The 26,617-nt window shown below is 51.4% G+C and overlaps 1 protein-coding gene across 1 annotated transcript in view; it reads right to left on the bottom strand.

The window, feature by feature from the left end:
* The window catches only part of PTGIS (prostaglandin I2 synthase), a 46,712-nt gene extending 20,463 nt beyond the window's left edge, over nucleotides 1–26,249 (bottom strand). The window contains exons 1-5 of the mRNA XM_055393311.2: nucleotides 26,111–26,249; nucleotides 15,529–15,652; nucleotides 13,550–13,728; nucleotides 10,637–10,780; nucleotides 5,243–5,394 (exon numbers count right to left, since the gene is read on the bottom strand). Of these exons, the coding sequence (XP_055249286.2) occupies nucleotides 5,243–5,394; nucleotides 10,637–10,780; nucleotides 13,550–13,728; nucleotides 15,529–15,652; nucleotides 26,111–26,184 (673 nt within the window). The 5' untranslated portion in view covers nucleotides 26,185–26,249. The remainder of the gene's footprint in view (nucleotides 1–5,242; nucleotides 5,395–10,636; nucleotides 10,781–13,549; nucleotides 13,729–15,528; nucleotides 15,653–26,110) is intronic.
* Between the last annotated feature and the right edge of the window lie 368 nt (nucleotides 26,250–26,617).

Below are 26,617 nucleotides of genomic sequence, written 5' to 3'. Positions count from 1 at the left end.
GCATAGCTTCACATGTCCCATAGCTAGCTCTGGGTGCCCTTCTGCACCCCAGCCTCCTGTCCTAAGTTGAGAAACTGTCCCCCACATTGCCACCTGCTGCCCATACTGAGAAATGCAGCCTTCCCAGAGCTGCTCTGGAGATAAAAGGGAGGGTCCCCCTCTGCATCTACCCAGACTCCCCTGGGGCACCTGTACGGAAGAAACAGCAACAGAGAAACCACTCTTCCCTCGAGAAGCAACGGTGCTGTCAGTGCTCCGTGCACTAGGTTTCACATTCAAACAGATCAAGCTTCTGTCTTGCTGCTCTGCCACCTACCAGCTATGTCTATGAAAAATGACTTCCCTCTCTGAGCCTCAGTTTCTTTACCTGAAAAAAGCGTTTAATAATACCAACTTTCACTGGATTCTAATAATACCAACTTTCATCGGAAGGACTGATGCTGAAGTGCCAATACTTTGGCCACCTGATGCAAAGAGCCAACTCATTGGAAATGACCCTGATGCTGGGGAAGACTGAGGGCAGGAGGAGAAGGGACGACAGAGGATGAGGTGGTTGGATGGCATCACCGACTCAATGGACCTGAGTCTGAGTAAACTCCGGGAGACGGTGAAGGACAGGGAAGCTTGGCATTCTACAGTCCGTGGGGTCGCAAAGAACTGGACACAACTTAGCGACTGCACAGCAACAACAATACCAACTTTCCAGCAGTGATGTCGGGATTCAATAAGATACGGAGCTTCTCAAAGAGACATTAAGAGTCATGGACAAGCGACTCACAAAGGGGAACAGCAATTGGCTGGTGACGCTAAAAGATGTTTTTCCATCACAGGAGGAAATGCCCATAAAGCCAGATGCCCTTTTTTGCCCATCAGATTAGTAAGGATTTAAAATGGCAACCCACTCCAGTGTTCTTGCCTGGAGAATCCCAGGGACGGAGGAGCCTGGTGGGCTGCCATCTATGGGGTCGCACAGAGTCAGACATGACTGAAGCGACTTAGCAGCAACAGCAGCAAAGACTCATAACTGCATGCTCACAAGGTTGTGGGAAAACGCAAATTAAAATGATCAATTACCCACTTCTGCCCATTAGACTGGCAAACCATTGGAAAGACTAATAAAATCTGGTGAGGAACGAGCAGATGCCTTCCCTTTGGGTAAGCGTATGAATTGCTCCATGGTTTTGTAAAAGATGCGGCAACAGCTAATAAAAATTTTAATGTGTATGCCCTTTAACCTGGCAAACCCACTTCCAGGAAACTGTTAGAGAAAAATAAAATCACCAGATTGTAGAAGAGATAACAAGTACAATGAAGTGCTCTAACAGTCACACACACAAACAGGAAACAATTATAAATATTCACTGGAGGGGGGTGGCGGTCTAAATAGTGACCTGAAAGAGCCAGAAAGATGTCTGGATTTTTCATGTTGATTTTCACATCCTTCTGCTTTGCTACGCAGTGTGTGTATTATGTATATGTAATGCTTGAGTTAGTTTTATAGGTTTTCTGGGGTTTTCTGGGTATAGTATCAGATTACTTGCAAACAGGGATAGTTTTATTTCTTCTGTACTCATTATTATATTGGTAATTGATTTCCCTTATCTAATTGCATTGGCTAATGCCTCTAGAAGACGTTTGAATTAACAAGGGAGATTGTGCAGTGATATTGGTAGATTAGAAAATTAAGTTGTAGATAATAAATCCCTTTTGGTAAATACACACAGTGACACTTTAGATATATATATTTGTCTCCATTTTTTAAATAGAGTATCCCTACAAAACACTGAAGGGATATATCGGACTGTTAACACTGGTTTCCATAGGAAGATGGGTTTGGAAGAGTACTATTACTTTTTCCTGTCTACATCTATCACAAGAATGTGTTTCTTTTTTAAAAAATATTTATTTATTTGGCTGTCAGGTCTTCATTGTGGCATACGGGATGTTCGATTTTTGTTGTGGCATGAGGGCTATTTAGTTGCAGCACGTGAACTCTTAGTTGAGGCATGTGGGACCTAGATCCCTGACCAGGGATCAAAGCCGGTCCCCTTGCATTGGGAGCACAGGGTCTCAGCCACTAGACCACCGGGGAGGTTCCTATGTTTCTTTTATATATATATAATTTTAAACTTTTACTTATTTTTGTTATATTATTATTTGTGCCCTCGCCGAGGCTTTGCTGCTTTGCACGGGCGTTCCCTAGCTGTGACGCGTGCTACTCTTTGCTGTGCTCGGGCTTCTCACTGCCGTGGCTTCTCTTGCTCTGGAGCACAGGCTCTAGGTGAGCAGGCGTCAGCAGCTGCAGCTCAGGGGCTCAGTGGGTTCAGCTCGCAGGCTCTGGGGCAAGGGTTCAGTAGTCATAGCATACAGGCTTCGTTGCTCCAAGGCATGTGGGCTCTTCCCAGACCAGGCATTGAGCCCTGTATTGCCTGCATTGGCAGGTGGATTCGTATCCACTGGGCCACTAGGGTAGTCCGCTATGTGTTTTTTTTTTTTTAACTTAAACAATACAATGTGTTAAAGTTTGATTTTTCAAAATATTAATATATAAACAAAGGAAAGGGGGTCATGCGCTGTTGTAAGCATTGAATGACACAGTGTTTAACCTGGTATCTGGCACAAAGAAATTGCTCAACAAAGAATGTTTTTTTCTTATTACCTCAGCCAATCCTAACAGCCATCTCCTAGGAAGATCCCACTGTTCTCTCCATTTTACAGATGGGATCACTGAGGCACGGAGAAAATACATAAGAGCCAGTAAACCACCTCCAGCCACCTGAGCCCAGAGTCTGTCTTAACCACTGCCTTCAACTACCCTTCCAGAGAGAAGACCCAGAGCAAAAAGAAGTTAAGTAACTTGCCCTAAACCACCAGCAACGAAGAAGCAAAGTACTGATTCAAATCCAAGTCTTGCTGCAAGTTTCTGAGACCAGGACACACTGTTTCTCAGCCTTCCCGTGGTTGAGCTGTCAGAAACTTGCCAAAAACGCAGGTCCCAGTCTTCCTGAAGAAAGTGAAAGTGTTGGTCGTCCATTCTTTTCTGACTCTTTGCGACCCCATGGACTGTAGCCCGTCAGGCGTCTCTGCCCATGGAATTCTCCAGGCAAGAATATTGGAGTGGGTTGCCGTGCCCTTCTCCAAGCGATCTTCCCGACCCAGGGATAGAACCTGGATCTCCTGCATTGCTATGCCTACAAAGGTCCGTCTAGTCAAGGCTATGGTTTTTCCAGCAGTCATGTATGGATGTGAAAGTTGGACCATAAGGAAGGTTGAGCACTGAAGAACGGATGCTTTCGAACTGTGGTGTTGGAGAAGACTCTTGAGAGTCCCTTGGACTGCACGGAGATCCAACCAGTCAGTCCTAAAGGAAATCAGTCCTGAATATTCATTGGAAGGACTGATGCGGAAACTGAAGCTCCAATACTTTGGCCACCTGATGCTGACACATTGGAAAAGACCCTGGTGCTGGGAAAGATTGAAGGCAGGAGGAGAAGGGCACGACAGAGGATGAGATGGGTGGATGGCATCACCGACTCGATGGACATAAGTTTGAGCAAGTTCCGGGAGACGGTGAAGGACAGGGAGGCCTGGCGTGCTGCAGTCCATGGAGTCCCAAAGAGTCGGACACGACTGAGTGACTAAACAACTCCTACATTGCTGGCAAATTCTTTACGCTCTGAGCCACCAGGGAAGCTCATTCAAATCAAAAGGACTGGGATGGTGCTTGGAGACTTATTAACAAGGGCCCCAGAGGACTCTTCTCCCTGGGGAAGTCTGAGACACAGTGGCTAGGGGAGACTGAATCCCAGGGGTTCCTATGGGCCTGGTGCCCTGAATCCAGCAGGAAGCTTTCTACCAATACTGATTCCCCTCTGTAGCCACAAAAACGAAGGCGGTGGGTTTTTACAAACCCATGTGGGAAGTTCTAGATGTGGAGCTCAGTGGAAACTCTGTAGCAGAACAATTCCTCCAGAGTGCTCCACTGATGTTAAAAAAGCACAGGGCTAAACACTAAGAGAAATGAAGGCATTTGTGCTCAGGAAGACGCGTGCAAGAACGTGCACAGGAACCTACATCACAGCCACAAACTGGAAACCCCCCAGGTGCCCCTCAACCAGGAGCGTTTAACAAATTGTGATTATTACTCCAATGAAACATGGCAGAGCAATGAAAAAGAAACCACAGACACATCCAACAGTCTCCATGAATCTTATAGACACAAAGTTGAGTGAAAAAAATCAGGCATTCAAGTGCACATATTCCATGATTCTTTTTATAGGAAGTTCAAGAACAGGTAACACTAGCTGAGGTGGAAGAAATCCATATAGCGGCTAACTCTAGGGGGTGGATATTGACTGGGAAAGGGCATGGAAAGTTTAGATTTATCTCTCAGCTGTGCATTTAGGACTGTGTGCTTTCTTGTATTCCGGAGAAGGCAATGGCAAGCCACTCCCGTACTCTTGCCTAGAAAATCCCATGGATGGAGGAGCCTGGTAGGCTGCAGTCCCTGGGGTCACTCAGTCGGATACGACTGAGCGACCTCACTTTCACTTTTCACTTTCACGCATTGGAGAAGGAAATGGCAACCCACTCCAGTGTTCTTGCCTGGAGAATCCCAGGGACGGGACAGCCTGGTGGGCTGCCGTCTATGGGGTCACACAGAGTCGGACACGACTGAAGCGACTTAGCAGCAGCAGCTTTCTTGTATGTAAAATATACCTCAGTTTAAAAAAAAAAAAAGAATTCTGTGTGTGTGTTTAGAGAAAACTCTCCACGCTAGTAATAAAGGTCACCTCTGTGGAGGGGAAGGGAAGTGGTGGGCTGGGATGAGGAGAAGGTGGAGAACTCTTTTATTATTCCCTCTAAATTATTCTACTTGGCTTGAATTTCTTATAACCAGCATTAAGTACTTGTAAGAATTTCTAAAGAAAAAAAGAAAAGAATTTTTAAAGCAAATTAAATCTTAAACCTAGAAAGGAAGCACACACACACAAAAGGTCCCCAAGCCCCACTCCAGATGTGCTGTATCAGAATTTCCAACAGGAACCCCAACTCTAGTCCAAGCCCTGCCTCCCCACCAGTTTGCTCTTACATAACCCCCAGGACGGGGACCTCACTACCTCAAAAGGCATTAGAATGCTTTCCTTCTCATGTTAACTGTGATCCTTCGGCTTGAGGGTGGACTCCCTCTCTGGGCCCCTCTGCCAGCCCCACAGCTCACCGAAGACCCCACAGTGCTTACCTGCTGACAGGGAGCCACGTGCCAGCTTGGGGAGCAGCAGGTCAAGCTGGCGGAAGGTGTGGAAGACGTCGGCTGAGTGGATGCGGTCCTGGGCCTGGCTCTCCCGGGTGTGCGGCGGTGCCTCAACGCCGTACTGGGTCAGGTAGCCGGCTCTGGGGCGGCAAGCAGAGAGTCAGCAGGCTGTCTCTGAATGGTCCCAGCTGAGCTCTCAGGACTGCCTACGAGCTCTTCTTCATTCGTACCCCTGGGGAGCACCATATTTTCCTACCCGGTGTCAGGGACAGTTCTGGGCCAGAGAGTCAGCAGAGAAGCAAACACAGAAAACCTTCAGGACAGACAGAGAAGCGAGTGGAGGAGTCCTGGGCCAGCCAGGGCTAGGAGGGAGGGACAAGCGGGAGAGGGAGGGGAGGAGCGCTCCCTCTAGTCAAGCTGCAGGATGGGCAGAGGGAGGGGTCCAGGGCGCAGGGAAGAGCCAACCTCTGTGCAGGAAGGAGCGCGGATGCGCTGTTGGAAGTGGGTAAGCAGGTGGAAGGGTGAGATGGGGGCCCTGGGTCAGGAAAAGAGGTTCCTGCCCCTGGAGAGGAAGTCAGGGCGGGCTCCTTGGAGGAGGCAGGATCTGAGCTGGAACCTGCAGCGTAAGCAGGGGACAGGAGTTCTGGCAGAGGCACAGCCCAGGCAAAGGGCTGGAGCCAAGGGAGCAGCCACGGCTGGGTCTGAGGACTGCCGGGCGCTGGGCTGGGGTGGCCTGGGAGTTGACAGAGCCCATCACACAGGGCTGGCCGTCAACGTGGGAAGACTGGCCTTGACCTCAAGGGCAACGGGGGGATCTGAGCAGGAGAGGGACAGGGCCTGGTGGGGGAGTAGGGATAAAGGATGAGATGCAAGGGCAAGTGTGTGCACACACACACCATACACACGACACACACTCATTCATACTGCCCGCAGGAATGTGCCCAGAGGAAATGTCTCCACCACCCCTGTTTCCCTTTCAAAGCTCCAGGAGCCCAGCCCCACCAGCCTCAGTCCTGGGAGGGAAACCACAGGTTTTCACCTTTTCCACGTGGTGAGAGGGGCCAGGACTTCTGAGAGAGACACCGAGAGGCCCTGACCAGCCTCCCGCAGCTCCTCCTAGTCCCTGGATCACCCAGGACAGGGATTCTCCCGAGGAGAGGATGGAAGCAGGGATGGGGGTGGGGCTGAGAGACGCCTGTCGAGTCCCCACTTAACCCCCCATTTACACAGTGCAGGTGTGCAGTAAGTCCTCAATAAACGTTCTATCAATGGATGGATGGATGGGACGGGGGGGAGGGTGGGAGGGTGGGAGGATGGGAGGATGGGTGGACAGATGGACGGATGGACGGATGGATGGATGGATGGGAATGAGGGAGGGAGAGTGGGTGGATGGATAAGTGGATGGGAGAATGGGAGGGTGGATGGATGGATGGATGGAGAGCTAGAACACAATCCCAAGAACACTGATCTCAGAAGGAAATACAGGGCCACCGTGATTCTGAGCTCAGTTGTCCGAGCTGCTCTCCTACCTTTTCCTGCATCCCACTCCCCTCCCCTCCCCCCCGTCTTGGCCTCCACGATCCCCCAGAGATGGCAAGTTCAAGACCTGCCCATCCCACTGGACTAGGTGGAACCAACCCTTCCTGCAGAACGTCTGGAACGAGCTCCCTCCAGAGTCTGACCTCCGGGCCCCGCTGATGCCACTGCATCAGCCCAGAAGGAATTCCCTGCTCCTTCTCCTCCAAACGTGCAAGCCCTGGGTCCTCATCTCCAGAAAAACGCCCTCAGTCCCCCTCACGGCAGAAGTTGTAAAGGTGCAGCCCACAGCCTGGATTCAGCCCAGAAACGTGTTTGGTTTGGTTAATCGTGTTTTCCTAAAAGCAAACTGAATGCATGTTTAAACATTTGGGGAAATTCACACAAAATCTTGGACGGCATCACCGACTCAATGGACATGAGTCTGAGTAAACTCCGGGAGTTGGTGATGGACAGGGAGGCCTGGCGTGCTGCGGTCCATGGGGTTGCAAAGAGTCGGACATGACTGAGCGACTGAACTGAACTGAACACAAAACCTGGATTTCCCCCACCATCTAGTCTTGAGAAAGGGGGGAGTCTGGCCACTGGCAACCCTGGCAGCAATGGAGTCACTGCCAGCCCTCTCAGACGGGCGTGAGCCGGCAGAGTCACACAGTCCCCCCGGCCCTGAGGCCTCGGTGACGCGGCAATTAAACACCCATCACCATCTGCCATCCTACATGTACTGGTATTGCTTTTTTTCTTAAAGCAGAAAAACTAGTTCCTTAGATAAAATTTCTACTAAAAATAGGCAATGGAAAAAGAAAACCCTCCCAAAAAGAAAAGAAAACCAGGAAGAACCACGAGATTCACACTGTGGACGTGACACCCTTTCTAAGGCTCCTTCACTTTGAAATTAACACCTAATGCTGCTGAAGACAGGCAGGAAGTGACTACGTGACCTGTAAATACATGCTTGACCCATAGGTGGCGCTAACGGCCAGACAGAAAAAGCTGGAATAAGGCTAGGGAATAAGTGGTCTGTGCGCTCACTCCCTCACCATGTCCGAGTATTAGACACCCCCTGGACTGCAGCCCTCCAGGCTCCTCGGGCCATGGGGTTTTTCAGGCAGGAATACTGGAGCGGGTTACCAATTCCTCCTCCAGGGAATATTCCCGACTCAGGGATCAAACCTGAATCTCCTGCATTGGCAGGTGGACTCTTTATCACTGAGCCACCTGGGAAGCCCCAGGGACATCATAGTAAGTGAGGGGTCAGGAAAGGCCTCCCTGAGGAGGTGACCCTTAAGATGACACTTGCATGAAGGTAGGTGGGAGCCATGCAGACATGTAGAGAACAGCATTCTTGGACTAGGGAATGGAGACTGCAAAGGCCTTGAGGAGGGAGCATGCCTGGCCTGTTCAGCAAGGAGGCTGGTGAGATGCCCCGGAGGAATCAAAGTCCGGACTCTGGATGGGACTGAGGCGGGCTGGGGCCCACCAGGACGGGTGGGATCCCGTGAGTTGGGCTCCATGAAGACATGCCTCCCCATCAGCGCACCTGTCGTCCAGCTCGCCCACTGCCTCTCTATTTCAGGGGCTGCAGATGGCGACGAAAAGGCCGGAGGCTGCTGCCAAGCCAGGAGGCAGGAGCTGCAGCCACGGCTCAGGCCTTGAAGACACAGGAATCCACTTACACCTGTCCCCGGCCCTGAGCCTGCTCTTACTATGGACCTAAACAGGAGACTCTTGAGAGTCCCCTGGACTGCAAGGAGATCCAACCAGTCCATCCTAAAGGAGATCAGTCCTGAATGTTCATTGGAAGGATTGATGTTGAAGCTGAAACCCCAATACTTTGGCCACTTGATGCGAAGAGCTAACTCATTTGAAAAGACCCTGATGCTGGGAAAGATTGAGGGCAGGAGGAGAAGGGGACAACAGAGGATGAGATGGGTGGATGGCATCACTGACTCAACGGACATGGGTTTGGGTAGACTCTGGCAGTTGGTGATGGACAGGGAGGCCTGGCATGCTGTGGTTCACGGGGTTGCAAAGAGTCAGACACGACTGAGCGACTGAACTGAACTGAAACAGACCCAGCTGCCACCACACGGCCCCTACCTCCCCCAGCGCCTCAGCTTCTCCTCTGACTTCTCTGCCCTCACAAGCATACAGGGTGGCAGGAACCAGGAGATCTGGGGGCTCCCCACTGTGACCTTGCTGGGTGGACCCTCTCTGGACCTTAGTCTCCCCACCGTACGACAGGGTGGACCAGACCAGCATCACCCAGACCAGTCACAGCCCTTGAAGGTGTCTGCAACAGTCCAGGGTGAAATGAGAAAAAGGGAACCCAGCAAGGGTCATGCTTGAGGGTAGGCTCTGCAGCCAGCCCTCCCAGGGTCCCAACCATGACACTCTGGGCAAATGACCTAGGCTCTTCAGGCCTTAGTTTTCTCATCCATCAAATGGGGTTTCTAAGGCACCTGCTTCATAGAGCTATTGTGCAGATTAAATGTATTAGCACCCATTGAGCCTACATGTACACAAATGTGTCATAAACGTCCCAGGGTACTCATATGTGTCAGCAAATGCCTGTCCGAAACTGTGTTGCTGTAATTTTTTCAAGCAGTTGAAATGTCTTGCTTTTATGAGGTGCTGGTCATTAATAGTGCCACCAAAAATCAACATGCTGTCCTTACTGAATTTCTCCCTCACTGCCTGTGGCCATGTTCCTCCATCTACTAGGCCATCAAGTCCTTCAGCAGGTCCCATCAATCTCATCCCCCAGAGTGAAGTGAAAGTGAAAGTTGCTCAGTCGTGTCCGACTCTTTGAGACCCCATGGACTACACAGTCCATGGAATTCTCCAGCCCAGGATACTGGAGTAGGTAGCCTTTCCCTTCTCCAGGGGATCTTCCCAACCCAGGGATCGAACCCAGGTCTCCCGCATTGCAGGCAGATTCTTTACCAGCTGAGCCACAAGGGAAGCCCAAGAATACTGGAGTGGGTAGCCTATCCCTTCTCCAGTGGATCTTCTCGACCCAGGAATTGAACCAGGGTCTGCTGCATTGGAGGCAGATCCTTTACCAACTGAGCTATCAGGAAGCCCAAAGCTGCCCCAGTTCTCCCCATGTCCTGGTCCAGAGCACCGTCCTCTCTCACCTGGGCAACGACAGCAGCCTTCTAACAGGTCCTGCCTCTCTTTTGTTGTCATCCACCGAACTATGATCTGGTCTCCATCTGGCAAAGAGATCTTTTAAAATTCTAAGTCCAGGACTTCACCAATGGTCCAGTGGTTAAGAACCTGCCTTCCAATGCACGGGACACAGGTTTGCTCCCTGGTTGGGGAACTAAGATCTGACACGCCATGGTGCTACTGAGCATGCACATCACAATGAAGATCCTGCAGGAAGCAATGAAGATCCCACATGCACAGCCAAGACCCAACACAGCCAGGTAAATAAATAAATATTCAAAAAAACAGTTTTAAGTCCAATAGTGTCATGTTCCCTGATTACACCCCCAATGCCACTCACCTTACTTAGAATAAATTCCATAGCTCTGAGGTTCTGTGAGACCTGGTTTCTGCCAACTTCATCCTCATTGCCCTGCCCCATCTCCTCAGCTCATTAGGCTCCAGTCACACTGGCCCTCTTTGCCAAGCATCTGGGTGACCAGCAGGCCCCTTTCCTGGCCTGTGTCTCCTTTACGGCCCACAGGCTGAGGACCAGGTGACCACTCAGAGTCCCAGGCACAAAATGTCGCCTTTCAGCCTTGGCTTTGGCGCATCCCAAACTGCTTCTGCATCCATAAAATCCTCTTGGTCCCCTTGGCCACTGTTTACGGTGGTCCAGAGTGCTGGGCTTACCTGAGCAGGAAGCTGTAGGAGAACTCGAGGAGCCCCATCTCATGCCAGCCACTGCCCGCTTCCATGGTGTCACCCAGCAGGACAGTGCGGAGGTTGGTATACATGGCATCCGTGAGTGCCTGCAGTTCTTTGTGGAGGAGAGTCCTGGGGCAAGGAACAAAGGAGTGAGAGTGTAGCTTCCAAAAATATATATATATGCACACAAGCACCCCCTTCCCCAGACCTCAGAGTCCCGGGGCTCCCACTCCTCTTTGGATGACCAGCTTAAACAGAATGATATTATTGTTTCTATCACTGTCAACAACGGCAAGAGTTACTATTTACTGTGCCAAGCACAATGATCTCACTTCATCTTTTGACCACACTAGGGATAGCAGTTTCTATTATGATACCCATTTTATAGATGGAGAGACTGAGGGACAGAGAAGCCAGTAACTTGTCCAAGGTCACCCAGACAGTAAGTGACAAAGCTGAGACTGAAACCCTGATCTGCTCAACTCCAGAGTCTGAATGCTTAACCATGATAGTCGTCCCTGCTTAGATAAGGAACCATAGACTTACAGAAGAGGTATAACTAAGAAACCAACCATTTCTCCTTGAGATTCAAAGTTAGGGAGATCTGTTTGGATAAAGTGTCCCCAACCAAGGACTGCTGATTAGACATGACTCCGAGTGAAGGCTACATGCAGAGTAAAGGAATATGGCTGGTGATCTGGTCTCATTATTTATATACCTAGGATTCTGCGGAGAGGACCAGTTCTGGGAGAACGTGTGGCTGAAGCTAGAAGTCTCTCTGTACTGAGCCTCTGCAACATTCAACATTGAGCCATGACTGAGCATACGATTAGAAGCTGGGAAAGATGAGATCGTCTATCTAAGTTTAAGGCCCCTCTACAGTCTGCAAGAACCTAGACCACAGAGGGTACCACTGCGTCAAGTGAAGAGTCCACGGGGTGGTGCAGCGCCAATGTTCAACAGCGCCACCTGGTGGCAACAACAAGAACAGGACTAGTGTCACAATCAGGCGCTCCATTTCTCTGTCGCCCCCTGCTGTTTGGAAATAGGATAGATCCCTTTAGACTGAGCAAGCCCCTGGTTTTTTTGAGAATTCAAGATGGGAAAACTTCCAGGGGGGTTTTGTGAACTTCCAGATAATAAAAGCTTTTGGATGTTCAACTGGAAAAACAATAGACATGACCCAGGTGAGACAATATGTTAAACGGCTTAACACAATGCTCGGCACCTGGGAGCTGGCTCAGTGATCAACACTGATCATTCTGTTCCAAGCGTGAGTCCTCAGTGGGGACTGTGGTCATCCATAGATGCAGCAGCCATGCCCAGAGGACCTCATGCCAGCTTGTGAGAAAAGCCCAGAACCTCGTGGGAGCAGACGCTGGAGGAACTGGGATCTTCCCTGGGTGGGGGGATAGCGTGCACTGAACTAACTGTGGACTCTTGTTGCTAATGGGACTGATGGAATAGCGGGATCCAGGACACTCAGGCTCAGGAATATGCCTACAATCTGCTCCACAAAGCCAAGGTCAGACTGAATACTGCGTCTCATCAGTATCCACCTTGTGATGCTGGCCTCCCCTCAGCTTTAGCAGTCCTGCAAAACCCAGACCCCCAGATGCTTTTCCTGACTCCAGGAGGTGATGCTTTCTAAAGATGACCACCAGGCCGCGTGCACCCTTTAGGTGTAGATGCAGTCTTATCTCCTCAGTATCTCGTGGGGAGGAGAGTGGGCTGTGGACACAGCAGACCCAGGTTCAAATCCCAGCTCTGCCACTTGCTCGTAGTTGACCTTGGGTATGTCATGTCACTTCTCTGACCCTCAGTTTCCTCATCGGTAAAATATGGATAAAAAAATACCTACCTCTAAGTCTGTTGCACAGATATGAACATGTGCCTATCAAAACACCTGGCATTTGGCAGATGTCTTCAAAGGGAAGCCACCAGACTTCCCTGGTGGCTCAGACTGCAAAGCATCTGCCTACAATGCAGGAGACCTGGGTTCGATCCCTGGGTCGGGAAGATCCCCTGGAGAAGGAAATGGCAGCCCACTCCAGTACTCTTGCCTGGAGAATCCCATGGACGGAGGAGCCTGGTAGACTACAGTCCATGGGGTCGCAAAAAGCTGGACACGACTGAGCGGCTCCACTTCCACTTTCAGAGGGAAGTTGGTGTCATTCTGTGCCTATGAACCTAAGACAGTGGCCAGCATGTGAGTGAAGACAGGAGACGTGCCCACAGGTCCTTCTGTCGATGGGAAGATCCTCTATGTTTCGGGACCTGCTGTGTGACCTCAGGCAACTCGCTTCTCTTCTCTGAGCCCCCGCGTCCTCATCTATAAAATGGGGCCGGAAGTTACCCTTCAGAATTGCTAGGAAGACTCATGAGATCATATGACGCCCAGCACAGAGTGTGCACTCAAAGATATTAATCACCCTACTACCTCCATTTGACAGACGTAGAGACAGAGGCTCAGAGAGGGTGGGTGACTTGCCCAAAGTCACAAAGATAAGCAGTGGGAAAGCTGGGATTTGAATCCATGTCTGGCTGACGCCAGCCCCCGTCTTCTACTGAAAATCAGCCCTGACTCTTGAAAGAATTCTTCTTCATTTCAATTCCCTGCATTTGCTTTTTACTTTGTTTTCTCAAAACAAAACATCTTTTTCTTTTCTTTTTTTGGTCATACCACAAGGCATGTGGGATCTTCCCCAGCCAGGGATTGAACCCATATCCCCGGCAAGGAGTCTTAACCACCGGATCACAAGGGAAGTCCAAAATGAAATGTCTTTACTGGACACCTGTTGTGGAGACCGGTTCAGCTCACGCAGGACTTGAACCACACAGGTAGAAGCTGACTGCCCACCCTGGCCCACCCATCGGGTGCCGTCTGTGGCCACTCACGGTTTCATCTTGGACTTTTCATCACCGGGGTTATAATGCGGAAGCTGCACGTCGAAAATCCTCTCCATGAGGAAGACGGCGTAGGCGTGGAAGTCCAGCCTGCTACGGGGCTCCCACACCACTGCATCGTAGGAGTGGGGGTCCAGGAGGACCGTGATGTGCCTGCCGCCCACCAGCACCTGGGGAGCAGGCAGGGATGGTGCGAGGGGCACGCCGTGCACATCGGCTCTCAGGGTCGAGGGCCTCCCTGTGCCAGGACTGGCCCACCAAGTACGTCACAGACAACATGCCCTCACCCGCCCCCGTGACCACCCTGGGAGGCAGGGACCATCAGTCACCCACTTAAAGCTGACGTGTGAGGCTTTGAGAGGGCACAGACTGTGCCCAAGACAACACGGCTGAGAAGTGGCAGAGCTGGGGCTGCGATTCGGCACTTTTTTGCACTAAAGTTTATGCTCTTAACTACCTCACTTGTAAGCATCTGCCATGGTGGCCTTGGTTGTTGTATCTCCAGCAGCCAGGAGACAGTCTGTCCACAGAAGGCAGCAGTGGACCTGTGTGCATCACAGGTGGATGGATGGATGGATGGATGTCAGCAGATAAATGCTGGTGGACACATTATAGGATGTATGGATGGATGAATGGGTTAATGATTGGAAGGACAGAAGGACGATGGATGAATACAGGGACAGATGGATGGATTAAAGAATGTTGGTGGATAAATGGTCGTGGGTACATTACAGGGGGGTGTGTGTGTGTGTGTGTGTGTGTGTGTGTGTGTGTATGGAAGGAAGGAAGGAAGGATATTCTTGGGTAAATGCTAGTGGATGTGAAAGCACTGTCTACTTCTTTGGGAGGCTGAACTCTGTATATAACACGCTACTCAAGATGGGAAGGAAACAGCACTGGAGAACTGTGATCCTGTCATCAACAAAGGTAAGGGTGTTTCCCCTCAGATGTTGGTGGAGGGTGTCACACAACTGTAACCACCCACTGTCCTGACCCTGTCTTCAACATGTGGCCCTTGAGTCATGTTAATCAAACTCTTAGAAGAACAAAGTGCTACTGGATGGATTGCCAGACGGGTGGGTAACTGGAAGGACAGATCACTGAATAAACATTGGATGGAACGATGGATGGATGCGTGGCTACAAGTTGGCTGCAAACTAAACGCATGAATGGATGTTGGGTACACGAATGGTAGGAGGCAAAGTGGACACTGGGTCAACAGATCGAAAGGTGAACGATGGATAGATGGAAGTTAGAAGGATCCCCGGAAGTGGATGGATCAGTGGTGACTATTTGGACGTTGAAGCGGTGGATGGAGAGATATACAAATAGATGTGTGGGAAGTGGGCAGACACTGGGTGTTGAAAGGATGGACACTCGAATACCGGGTGGCAGTGGCAGCTGAATGGCAACATGGGCAGGTTAGCAGAAGAATGGAGGCTGGTGGAAACTGAATCTGTGGATGAAGGGTGGGTGGGTGCTACGCCCATGAGTGGACGAATACTAGATAAATGTGAGGATGGAGGATTGGATGATAAATAAATGGACAGATAATGGATAGATGTTTAGAAAGGTGGATAGAAGTTTGATGGAAATGGAACATACAGATGAATACTAGATGCATACTAAGATGGAAGAAGGCTGCCCAGACACTGGGCAGAGAGGCAGAGGATACGATGGAAGATGGGTGGGTGGGTATGATCGATGGAAGTTGAATGAACGGACAGAGGTCAGTGAGATGAACGTACATGTATGTGATAGATCGTGAATGCACAGCTGGGTGTTGGGAAGACGCTGGAGGGGTGATGAAGGGGAGAGTGTTAGGTAAGTGTTGGGCGTACAGTTGGGTAGGCATCCAGAAAGTTGGCTGCACTGGATGGTTAGCGTATGGATGGATATTGAAGACATCAGTAAACAGCAGCTTCAATAGGTCCAGTTGCTCATCCCCTTCCTTCCCAAGAGGCACTTACAGTAAAGATGTCACCATGCTTCTCTTTCATCCTAGTGAGGAAGCCGGCAGCATCTTTTCCAAACTCCAAGGCGTGGCCCAGCCAAGGGATACTGCCCAGGTCCAGGGGAGGCTCGCCAGGTCGCCTGCAGAAGTCACAGCACTTGTCACCATTGGATAAAGCCGAGAAGATAAAGAGTGCAGGGCATGGGCTGAGACCCTGGGAAGCCTGGCGCGCCGCAGTCCATGGGGTCACAAAGAGTGGGACATGACCTAGTGGTTGAACAACACAATAAGGCCGCCCTGGGAAGACATTTGATCAAAGACCTGAAGACGGAGAGGGAGGGAGCCACACGGACGGCTAAAAGGAGAGCTCCCAGACAGACGGAGCTAGTGCAAAGGCCCTGAGGCCGGATCATGCCTGGTGTGTTCGAAGAACAGTGAGGGGGCCAATGTGGCTGGATTGGCAAAAGCAAGAAATAGTGGAAGTTGAGCCAGAGTCGTAACAGAGGCCAGACCACATGGGGTCTTTTTTTTTTTTTTTAATATTTATTTGATTGTGGCAAGTCTTAGTTGCTGCATGTGAGATCTAGTTCCCTGACCAGGGGTCGAACTCAGGTCCTCTGCATTGGGAGTGTGGAGTCTTAGCCACTGGACTACCAGGGATGTCCCCCACACGGGGTCTTGGAGGCAACGCTGGGGTCTTTAGCTTTTCCTCTGAGTGAGGTGGGAGCGAGGAGGGACAGGATTTGGCTCAGGTTTTTACAAGATTCCTTTTACTGCTGAGTAGGGAATGGACCACAGGGGCTGAGACTAGAAGCGGGGGACCAGTTGATGTTGCAGCATATCAGGGGGTCCAACCAAGGTGGTCATCTCCCTGCAGGTTTAAGGATACAGAGCTCTCTGTTTGAGCCAGCAAGGACCAGGGTCCTGGTCATCTCACACTTCCTGTCATGCCCACCAAGACAGGATGAGGTTGGAGAGCATGGCAACGAAGAAAACGAATAACCCAATTTAAAAATACACAGAGGAATCTGAAAAGACAGTTCTCCAAGGAAGATACACAAATGGTCAATAAGCACATGAGAAAAAAAAACGCCCTACATCATGAATCACTGGGGAAATGCAAATCAAAACAACATGCAGTACCACTTCAAATCCACTATGATGGCCATCATTATAAGGGCTGGCAAGAGTGTGGGGAAATGGAATCCTCATATATTTCTGGTGGGAATGTACAATGGTGCAGCTGCTCCAGAAACTAAATTGGTGGTTTCTTGAAAGGAAGAGTGACTATGCGACCCAGCAATAGATCCCAAAGAATTGAAAACACATGTTCATACATCAAGGCACACACTGTTGCTCACAATAACATTAATCACGCTAGCCCCAAAGTGCAGCCAACCCAAAAGACTGGTGAATGGATAAACACAGCCTGTTGCGGTCACGCCGTGGAACATTATGCAGCCATGAAAAGGAGTGGAGTCCGGATTCCTGGCACAATGTGGAATCACCTCTCAACCACCATCCTGAGCAAAAGAAGCCAGACACAGAAGGCCACACAGTGTGTGAGTCCATGTCTACGGAATGTCCAGAAAAGGCAAACCAATGGAGAGGGAAAGTAGATTTGTGGTCTCCAGGCTCTGAGGGGAGAAGAGAATGGAGAGGGACAGCTCATGGGGACCAGGTTCTTTTTGGAGAAATGAAAAGACTCTGGAGTCAGGTAGCGGCGATGGCTACACCACCGGTGAGGGTATTAAAAACCTCTACTAAAAACAATACTAAAAACACATAATTCGTTACATGTTTTGAAAGACTGGCTCTTACAGTAGATGAACTATATCTCATTAAAGAGAAAAGGAAGGTGATATGATACAGTGGGAGGGCTGGTTCACAGATGGTGGTCAGGGAGGGTGTCTCCAAGGAGGTGCCAGGTGCCCAGAGACCTGAAAAAAGAGAGGGGTGAACTTTACAAGAAGAGGGGACAGCAAGTGCAAAGGCCCTGGGGCAGGAGCACACAGGGTGAGGCTCTCAAGGCAGCAGGAGCCCATGTGGCTGGAATGGAGAAGACTGTGGGGCTGAAAGGCTGGAGACGACCTGTGGACCAGAAGGGCCAGTGGCCAAGGAGAGAGTCTGGCTTTTACTTCAAGTGTGATGGAGACCCTCTGGAGGATTTGAAATAGGATTTAGGAAGTAATGTGATTATGCTTTTAAAAGGTTGCAAGAGGGAATTCCCTGACTATCCAGTGGTTAGGACTCTGCACTTTCACTGCATAGGACACAGCTTTGATCCCTGGTCGGGGAACTACGATACTAAGACGGTGCACGCCACACAACACACCCCCATTCCCCGCAAAAAGGCTGCAAGAGTGAGAGGCAGGAGGAAAACGTGCCAGGAGACTAAATCAACACAGGTGGGAGAGGAGGCTGCGGTCCCTCATGAGCCAGGCCTAGCATCCGACACCCCGCTCCCAGGACGGGGGCTTTGCTGCCATGCCCAGCGGACCAGGGGGGCCCAGCGGATCAGGGGGGACCACGTCCCTTCATCCTCTTCCCCAGCCCAGTTTACCTTCCTCCACCATGGCCTCTCGCCTCCTCGGTCTGACTGTCCCCCAACATAACCCGAACGGGGAGACAGGTGGTGGACGGCGAGACTGGCTAGGCTGGAGGGTTGGAGTCCGGGCAGTTTGGAAGTCCCAGCAGGGGTGAGGGCGCAGGGCAGTAGGAAGCACCTCCCCACCCACCGCCTCCTCTCCCCACCCCTACCCTGCCCCTGAGCCCCTGACTGAGCAGACTCGCAAAGGTGCAGGCGGCTCTGGGACTCGAAGCGGGTGTGGCGGAGGACACTTCTGTTCGCCCCTCATCTCTCTGGGAGCCAGCTTCTCCTGAAGGCTCCGTTTCCAGGATGGCAGAGCACGGGTGGGAGGAGCCCAGTGTGCACCAGCCCCCGCCCAGCTCAGGTCGGAGCCCAAGGACGGGACACAGGAGTGGAGACTTTTGCACCAGAGTGGGGGTTCGGAGGCGACAGGACAGGTCATGGGCCCGACTTGAGCACCTCTTTGCTTCCAACCAGCCCTGCTTCTTGCTGGCCACGAGACTCTGCTTCTCCCTGCCAGTTTTCTCGTCTGCAAAACTGGAGTGTTGACACTACTGACCACATCGGGCTGTGGCGAAGATGAAGGGGGTTACAGAACAGTGCCTGGCGCCTGGCAACCGGGGACAGCTGGAGCGGGTCTGAGAAGCAGGACCAACATGACTCGGGTGCATCAGCTATATGGCAGGCCCTAGACGGAGCGACTTCACTTTCACTTTTCACTTTCACACATTGGAGAAGGAAAAGGCAATCCACTCCAGTGTTCTTGCCTGGAGAATCCCAGGGACGGGGGAGCCTGGTGGGCTGCTGTCTGTGGGGCCGCACAGAGTCGGACACGACTGAAGTGACTGAGCAGCAGCAGCAGCATGCATTCTCCAAGGGGTCTGCCCTGGTGCCTCAGTGGTACAGAACCCGTCTGCCAGTGCAGGAGACCCAGGTTCCATCCCTGGGCTGGAACGATTCCCCTGAAGAAGGAAATGGCAATCCGCTCCCGTGTTCTTGCCTGGAAAATCCCACGAACAGAGGCTCCTGGTGGGCTCCAGTTCATGTGGTCGCAAAACAGTCGGATGCGACTGAGCGACTAAACAACAGCATGAATTTTCCAAAGGTTTCCTTGCTTGGTAATAACGGCTGATGCCTGATGCGGCCTCAGGCTCACTGGTATTGAGAGTCAATTCCTAGGCAGGTTGATAAGAAGCTCCAAAGCAGTGGTACTATAACATGTAGATGATATTCTGCTCTGTGCTGAGACAGAGGAAGCTTGTTCACAAGCCTCAGAAGATTTCTTAAACTTTCTGGCAGGCTGCGGTTACCAGGCATCAAGAGAAAAAGCTCAGCTTTGTCAACAATCTGTTAGATATCTGGGCTTAATCATATCGAAGGGACTAGGGCCATAGGCCCCGAGAGAATTAAACCTATACTAAATCATGCCCTGCCTATGACTTTAAGACAATTGAGAGGAGTTTGGGGAATCACAGGCTACTGTCGTATTTGGATTCCTGGTTATGGGGAACTTGCCCGGCCTTTATATAAACTTATAGCTCAGACTCAGCAGGCCCAAACCGACAAGCTGGTTTGGTCTCCAGATACTCAAAAGGTTTTTAAGGCTCTTGAGACTGCTCTCCTGCAAGCTCCCACTTTGAGCTTGCCCACAGGGTCAGAATTTAATTTGTTTGTCACTGAAAGAAAAGGTATGGCCTTGGGAATTTTGACACAACCCCGAGGTCCTCACCTACAACCTATTGCTTATCTAAGTAGAGAATTAGACGTAATTTCATGCGGGTGGCCACACTGTCCAAGAGTAATTGGGACAATGGCTTTCTTAACACTTGAGGCTTTAAATATAATCCATGGACGAAATCTTACTGTATTGACGTCTCATGATGTGAGTGGAATCTTAAATTCTAAGGTTAATACTTGGATGAGAGACAGTAGGCTTCTTAAATATCAGTCATTGTTGTTTGAAGGACCAGTAAGTAAGCTTAAAGTTTGTGGAAATTTAAATCCTGCCACTTTCCTTCCTGAGAAGGAAAATGAAACACCTGACCACGATTGTCCCCAATTTCTAACTTTATGCCGCTCGGGAAGATCTAATGGATACCCCGTTAGACAGTCTGACATGGAAATATTGCCAGTTCTTTTGTCTGGGAGGGGAAGCGTCAAGCAGGTTACGCCGTGGTGATGGCTGAACAGGTTTTAGAAGCAAAATCTCTCCCCCAGGGAACCAGCGCTCAGCTAGCGGAGCTTGTGGCCCTTACCCGAGCTCTAGAGTTAAGCAAAGGGCAGCGAGTAAATGTCTACACTGATGCTGAGTGTGCTTATGTGACTTTACATGCTCGCGTGCAACTTGGAAAGAAAGAGTTTAGAACGGCAACAGGAGAACCTGTTAAGCATTTCAGAGGATCCAGAGTCTTGTAACTGCTATATATTGTCCTAAAGAAGTAGCTGTTATGCACTGCAAAGGGCACAGCAGGGACGGGTGTAAAGAAGCCGGAGGTAATCAGCTGGCTGACTGTCAAGCCGGAAAAGCGGCACTTTACGAAACCCCTTCACTGAAGACGCCTTTGATCTGGACAGGTCCTGTGAACGGGAAAAACCATATATACTGAGGAAGAATTAGAAAGATATGAGACAAGAGGAGCAGAGATGACTGATAAAGGATGGCTACAGTCCCAGGATGGACGATTAGCAATTCCTGAAAATGCTCAATGGAAGTTTTCCTAAAGCCTTAGAATTAACCAATTACGTAACTCAGCTCTCAGCTTTTCAACAGGCCAGTCTGAGTCAAGCAAGCCTCTGTTTGAGCCCGGAACCGGGGTCCTGATAAAAACATTGGGATCTTGGGCCAATCTCTCGGGCCCCTCTGGGAAGGCCCTTATCGGGTTATTCTTTCTTCTCCCACTGCCGTCAGAGTGCCAGGAACTGATTCGTGGGTGCAGCACACTCGAGTTAAGAGGTGGCACCCTGAGCAGAACTAAGTGACGTCATTTTATGTCTCTACTCTCTCTGACTTTGTACTTTTCAGATGGGCCTGATAATCCATGTGAGCCTGCTCCTGCGGACTCCAAAAGTCCTGAGTCTGCCATTGGACCCTCAAGACAATGCCTTCCTGTCCTGGGCTCATTCCTACGCTGCATTCACAATCAGTCTGATCGCTGGGCACTTTAATAAAACTTTATTACATAGAAGCTCTGAGTGATCACGCCTCGTCTCTGGCCCTGGATTGAATTCTTCTCCAGAGGGCAAGGATCCTGGCATTCTTTTTTGTGGTTCAGCAACAACCTTTCAGTAGTCTTTGCAGAAGTACTCTTATCAAGCCCATTTTACAGCAGATGAAACTGAGGCTCAGAAGGGGCTAAGCCACTTGCCCGAGGGCCCACTGTGGAGGGTCTAGGTCTCTAATGCAGGCAGGCCTGGCTACGGAGCCCACAGTCTTCACGCAACCCTGGCCCCAAGTCACCCCAAGTGGCCGCGTGGAGCCCCACTTTTCCAGTGAGGAGCCTGAGACACAGAGCGGTCTCAGCGACCTGCCCAGATGCAGGAGGAGGGAGTGGGTGGGGCTTCCTTTCCATGCCTTTCACTCAGGCTGCCACCGGAGCTCCCCAGCGGGCCTGCTGTTGTTGCTGGCATCACTCATCTTTCCCCAGAAAAGTCCCGAGGAGGCGCAGACAAACACAGGAAGCTGGGGGCCCGGGCGTCTGACCCTTGAAGTGCCAGCGGCTCCTTCAGCCCACGGGCCTGGAATCCAACTCCGGCCCAGTCACATTCCAGGGTGACTCAGCCGGAGGCCAGCAGGGCGGAGGAGGCTCTATTTTGGGGTCTGCGGGCTCTAGCCTCGCCCACTGACACTCTCGCTGATTTGAGGCACCGCCGGGCCCTGGGGGGCAGGGATGCCAGGCTTCACCCTCTCATCCGCAGCTCCGGCCCATTCAGTGGACCACTGCCCTCCCTTCCTGGTTCAGATACGGAGGCAGCTCTTCTGATCTTCCCGGGAGCCTTGATTCTCACCACGGGAGTGCCTCAAAACCTGCTCATTCTTTGCTCACAGACCCCACCACCAATCCCACGTCCTGTCCTGTCTCTTTCTCCCCCTTGAAACTTTGAGAGAATCATGGAGGAAGTCATGCCTGGATATCACCCACCTTTGGGCCCCTGGACGTATCCCATCCTTTCTGTACAGAAGGTGGACACTTCTTGAAGACCTAGTATTGAGAACAGTGGGAATACTGGAGTAGGTTGCCATTTCCTTCTCTGTCTGGGACACAGTAGGCACTTAATGCATATGTCTCAGATGAATGAGTCAAGCACACAGTTGGTGCTCAGTGAGCAGCACCTGTCTCCCAGACTTGAAAGATGGTTCAGGGAGCTAGTGCAGGTCAGGCGCCTGACACACAGCCCATGTTCTGGACGGCCCAGAGCAGAAGCTGCTCGTTTAGCTGAGCAGTGTGGGTGGGTGGATTGCCGGACTTCTCTGCTCAGGAGTCTCAACTCCTTCAGGGCCTCGGGGAAGATTTCATGGAGGACCAGAGAGGCTGTTTGCTGCCCAGTTGACTTGGAACCTCCTGAGTTTCTGTTTAAACTGCTTAACCCATTCCTTCCCCAGGATTCATTTGCAGGCTGCTGGCTGCTCACCAAGGGTTCCCCCTAACCCTCTTCCACTTTTCCCTCTAATTGCCTCCAGGGAATAGAAAAACCACATGGCTCTCCTGCTCTAGCTTATTTTCCCATTTTTGCAATGGACACAGATTCAAAGAATTGTTTCTCAGCATAATAAAAAAAAGAAAGAAACAGTAGAGCAAGCACAGCGATAAGTAGACAAGTTGCGTGCTGGAGAGGTAATAGGGAGTGGTGGGGACTGTGGCAAGGTTTAGAGAGGGTTCTGCTGCTGAGTCCCAGGCAAGTGCTGCGAGATCTTCCAGGAGAAGCAGGAAATCTGGAACTGTGCATGTGGACTCCCCCAGTTTTCTCCCCTTGTACTAGTGTGGTCTGTGGTCCACACCAGACCCACCTGGGTCTGAATCCAGCCATGGACTACCATCTGGGGACCTCCAGTTACTGCACGTTCAAATGAGACAGAGTTATTTGTGCCCAGTAATTCTATATCCTGGAAGGGCCCAGAGTGGCCCTTGTGCCTCTAAGAACGCTCGTCTGATGCCACCATGACCTCTGATTCACCCGCACCCAGGAGACCTCTTCCAATGCTCCCTGCAGCAGCCACAAAAGCACAAAAAGTCAGCCTGCTGCAGTGGGATGGGCACGAGAGACCAGCTGCGTGAGCCATCTCAGAGCACAGATGGAGAAACTAAGGCCTGGAAAGTAGGAAGGATGTTTCTGATACTCACAAGGCAGAGCATTAGCCCCAGAGGGCCAGGAGTTAGACTTCCAAGTTCCAACCCAAGACCCCCTAACTCCACACTCACACTAGCGGAAACACTCATGGTAACTGAGCCAGGTTCGAAAAATCTTTACCTTGACGGCAGAAATTTGAATTTGGACTGGGAACGAGATATATTTTTGGGTGGGGGGAGCTCCCCTCGTGGCCTGAAGGTGAAGAACCCGCCTGCCAATGCAGGAGACACAGGTTCGATCTCTGGGTCGGGAAGATCCCACATCCAAAGGGGACACGCATGTGCCACAACTACTCAGCTTGCCCTCCTGATGCGGAGAGAGCAATGAGCCGTGGGCGAGGCATGGCCTTGAGTGTTTTGACTCAAACTTTGAATCACTGTCTACACAGCATCAGTCTCAGCTCTCTCTTTTCCAACACTTGATTATTTGTCCTTCTGTAAGAATCTTCTGATTGTGGCTGCTTCTCTTACTACCTTAACATCATGTGGGTTAAGACTTTTGGGCATTCGGATCACGAATAAAATGTGTGGGAAGAATGAAAATTCATTTCTTCTGAAAATTAAAAATTCTTACAGCCTAGATTTTTAATCCAGGTGACCCTGGGCAAGGCCTCTCTGAGTCTCAGTTTCCTCCTCTGTAACACAGGGGTAACAAGAGTGCCCCCTCTCCAGGCTAGAAAGAGAAAACGAGACTGGGGGTCTTAATTGGAGTCCCTGTGGGGTCTCCCAAGGGTCCAAGCAACTGTCCCCACCAGCTGTCAGTGACCCGCACACCACCACAGAGCTACATCTGAAAGTCGCTCAGTCGTGTCCGACTCTTTGCGACCCTGTGGACTATACAGTCCATACAGTTCTCCAGACCAGAATACTGGAGTGGATTTCCCTTCTCCAGGGGATCTTTCCAAGCCAGTGATCAAACCCAGGTCTGCAGGTGGATTCTTTACCAGCTAAGCCACCAGGGAAGTCCATAGAGCTACATACACAGATATCAAAACGAAAATCTAGAGGGAAACAGCAAAGGTACAGTCCAAAAACAACTCTTTACAGCATTTCCAAAAGGCCTGACAACTTAGGAAAAATAATTCATAATCCATGGGGAAACTTATCTGTGGTCTTTTTTTCTTTTTCATTTTTTCAGGCAAATGATTGAATGTATGGTTTTAAGTTTCACCTGGAAAGATGTCTAGAGGCTGAAGAAAACTATGGTGAGATCATTGTTTGGAAATTCAACCAACACTGTTTAAAACTAAAAGGTTTCCAGAAAATCTCTGCAAGCTTCAGACACACTGATTTAAACACACACGCTTTTACTGCCCTGAGTTATCTACGGGCAAATGTCTATGTGGATGAGGAAAGCTGGGAGGCTGAGAAGATATGACAACCCAAGGCACTGAGGTACCCTGGATGAGATCCTGGCACAGAAAGAAGACGTTAATGGAAAAACAGACGAAATTCAAATAAAGCTTGGAGTCTGGCTAATCCTAACAGGCCAGTGTTGGTTTTTTTAGCTTTAATGATTGTACCACGATAACGTAAGCCATTAACAATAGCTGGAATTTGGTGAAGGGTATCTGGGAACTCTTTGTACAACTTTCCTGTAATATAAAACCAATTTAAAAGAAAAGGCGTACTTTTAAAAAGATCTGGAAGGTTCCTCCCAAATTAATCAACAGGAGAGGTACCAAATTGTTGGGAGGGTAGTTAGAAGGGCTTCAGTCTTATCTATAATGGGATAAATGCTTAAGTCAAATGTAATTCCTTGTTCAATTCAAATTAATCTTGTAAACATTTTTTAAAAAGAGACTTAACTGCCATCTCCTTGATTTAAATTTTACTTTTCTCCTAAATGGCAGATTGTCAAAGAAGCAGGAGAATCTTTAGGACTAGGAAGATGAGACATTTGGTTCTCCTTCTCTACCAGGCTACCGGACCTCAGCAGAAGGAGCCCCCTCTCCGGGAGTGCGTTTCTCAGGCAGAAGGAAACGCCGAGACTACTCAGCCCCTTCCTCTGTGTCGGGGAAGTCTGTGGAACGTGGTTGCCTTCCTGGCCTCAGCCCTGCCTTCGGTGTGATGGGGTGAGAACAAGGCTGTCCACACGCTGCGGAGAGCGGGGCTGGGGGCAGATGCGGAGTTGGTGCAGGACGCAGTCAGAGGGTGAAGGGCAGGAGAGGGCTTCTTCCACCGGGAGTCACCCGGAGCGTGTCCACGCACCCACTCTGCACACCGGTTCTCACTGAAACCCCTTCTCAGGTACTGGCGCGGAGCTCTGGGCCAGGCCCAGCCCTGTTAGTGTGTGCGGTGGGTCATCAGCCCTCTGGGACCCTTTCCCCGCACCTTCCCGCGCGCATCTCCCCAACTTTGGGCCCGGCCCCCTCCCCGGGGCGGGAGAGGAGCGCGGAAGTCCCCCTGCCCGGCACCTGGACCCCCACCTCCAGGCTCGCCTGGGGGACGGTGGGGACGGCGGGAAGGTGACCCCCGCCGTCTCGGGGAACTGGAGCGGGGGCGGGGGGCTCCGACAGGGGCCTGAGCGGGCTCGGCGACCCCCAGGCTGCAGCCGGGGGGCGCGCACTCGAGCGGAGACGCCCCTTTGTCTAGCCCGGGGCCGCGCGGGCCGGCCGGGGTGTGGGGGGAGCCGGGACCCGGCCGGCTTGGGGGGCACTCACCGCGTGCGCCGGCGGGTCAGCAGCAGCAGCAGCAGCAGCGCGGCCAGGAGGCCGAGGACCACGGCCCAGGACATGGCAGGGCTGGCGTCCAGGCTGAGGCGGCCGAGCGCTGAGGCCGGCTCGGGGGCCGAGGGGCCGAGGGGCCGAGGGGCCCCGCACCCGGCGACCCCGCCCCCGGCCCGCCACGCCCACCCGCCGGGGGCGGGGCCCGCGGGCGCTCCGGGTCCGCAGCGCGGGTGGGGTCGCTCCCGGGCTCTGCTCCGGGGCGCAGGCTCCCACCCGGGGCCCGGGGAGGGGGCTTGGGCGGAGGAGCTGCGGGAAGTGCGGCTGCCCGGGAGGGGAGATGCGAGCTGGGGGGGAAGGCGGGCGACGAGAGGGGCGACGTAGGAGAGAGGGGGAACTTCAGGGAGGGTGAGATCCTGCCGGGGGGAGCTGTTGAGCAGGGATGGGGGACCCGGAGAAGAGGAAGGAAAGGAGTAAGGGGGGACGGAGGGGTGGCGGGGATAG

Source organism: Moschus berezovskii, chromosome 15 (genome assembly GCF_049115385.1).
Source record: "Moschus berezovskii isolate FMDL1 chromosome 15, NW_MosBer_1.0, whole genome shotgun sequence".
NCBI classification, from domain to species: domain Eukaryota; kingdom Metazoa; phylum Chordata; class Mammalia; order Artiodactyla; family Moschidae; genus Moschus; species Moschus berezovskii.
This window is presented reverse-complemented; position numbering and strand designations above follow the sequence as displayed.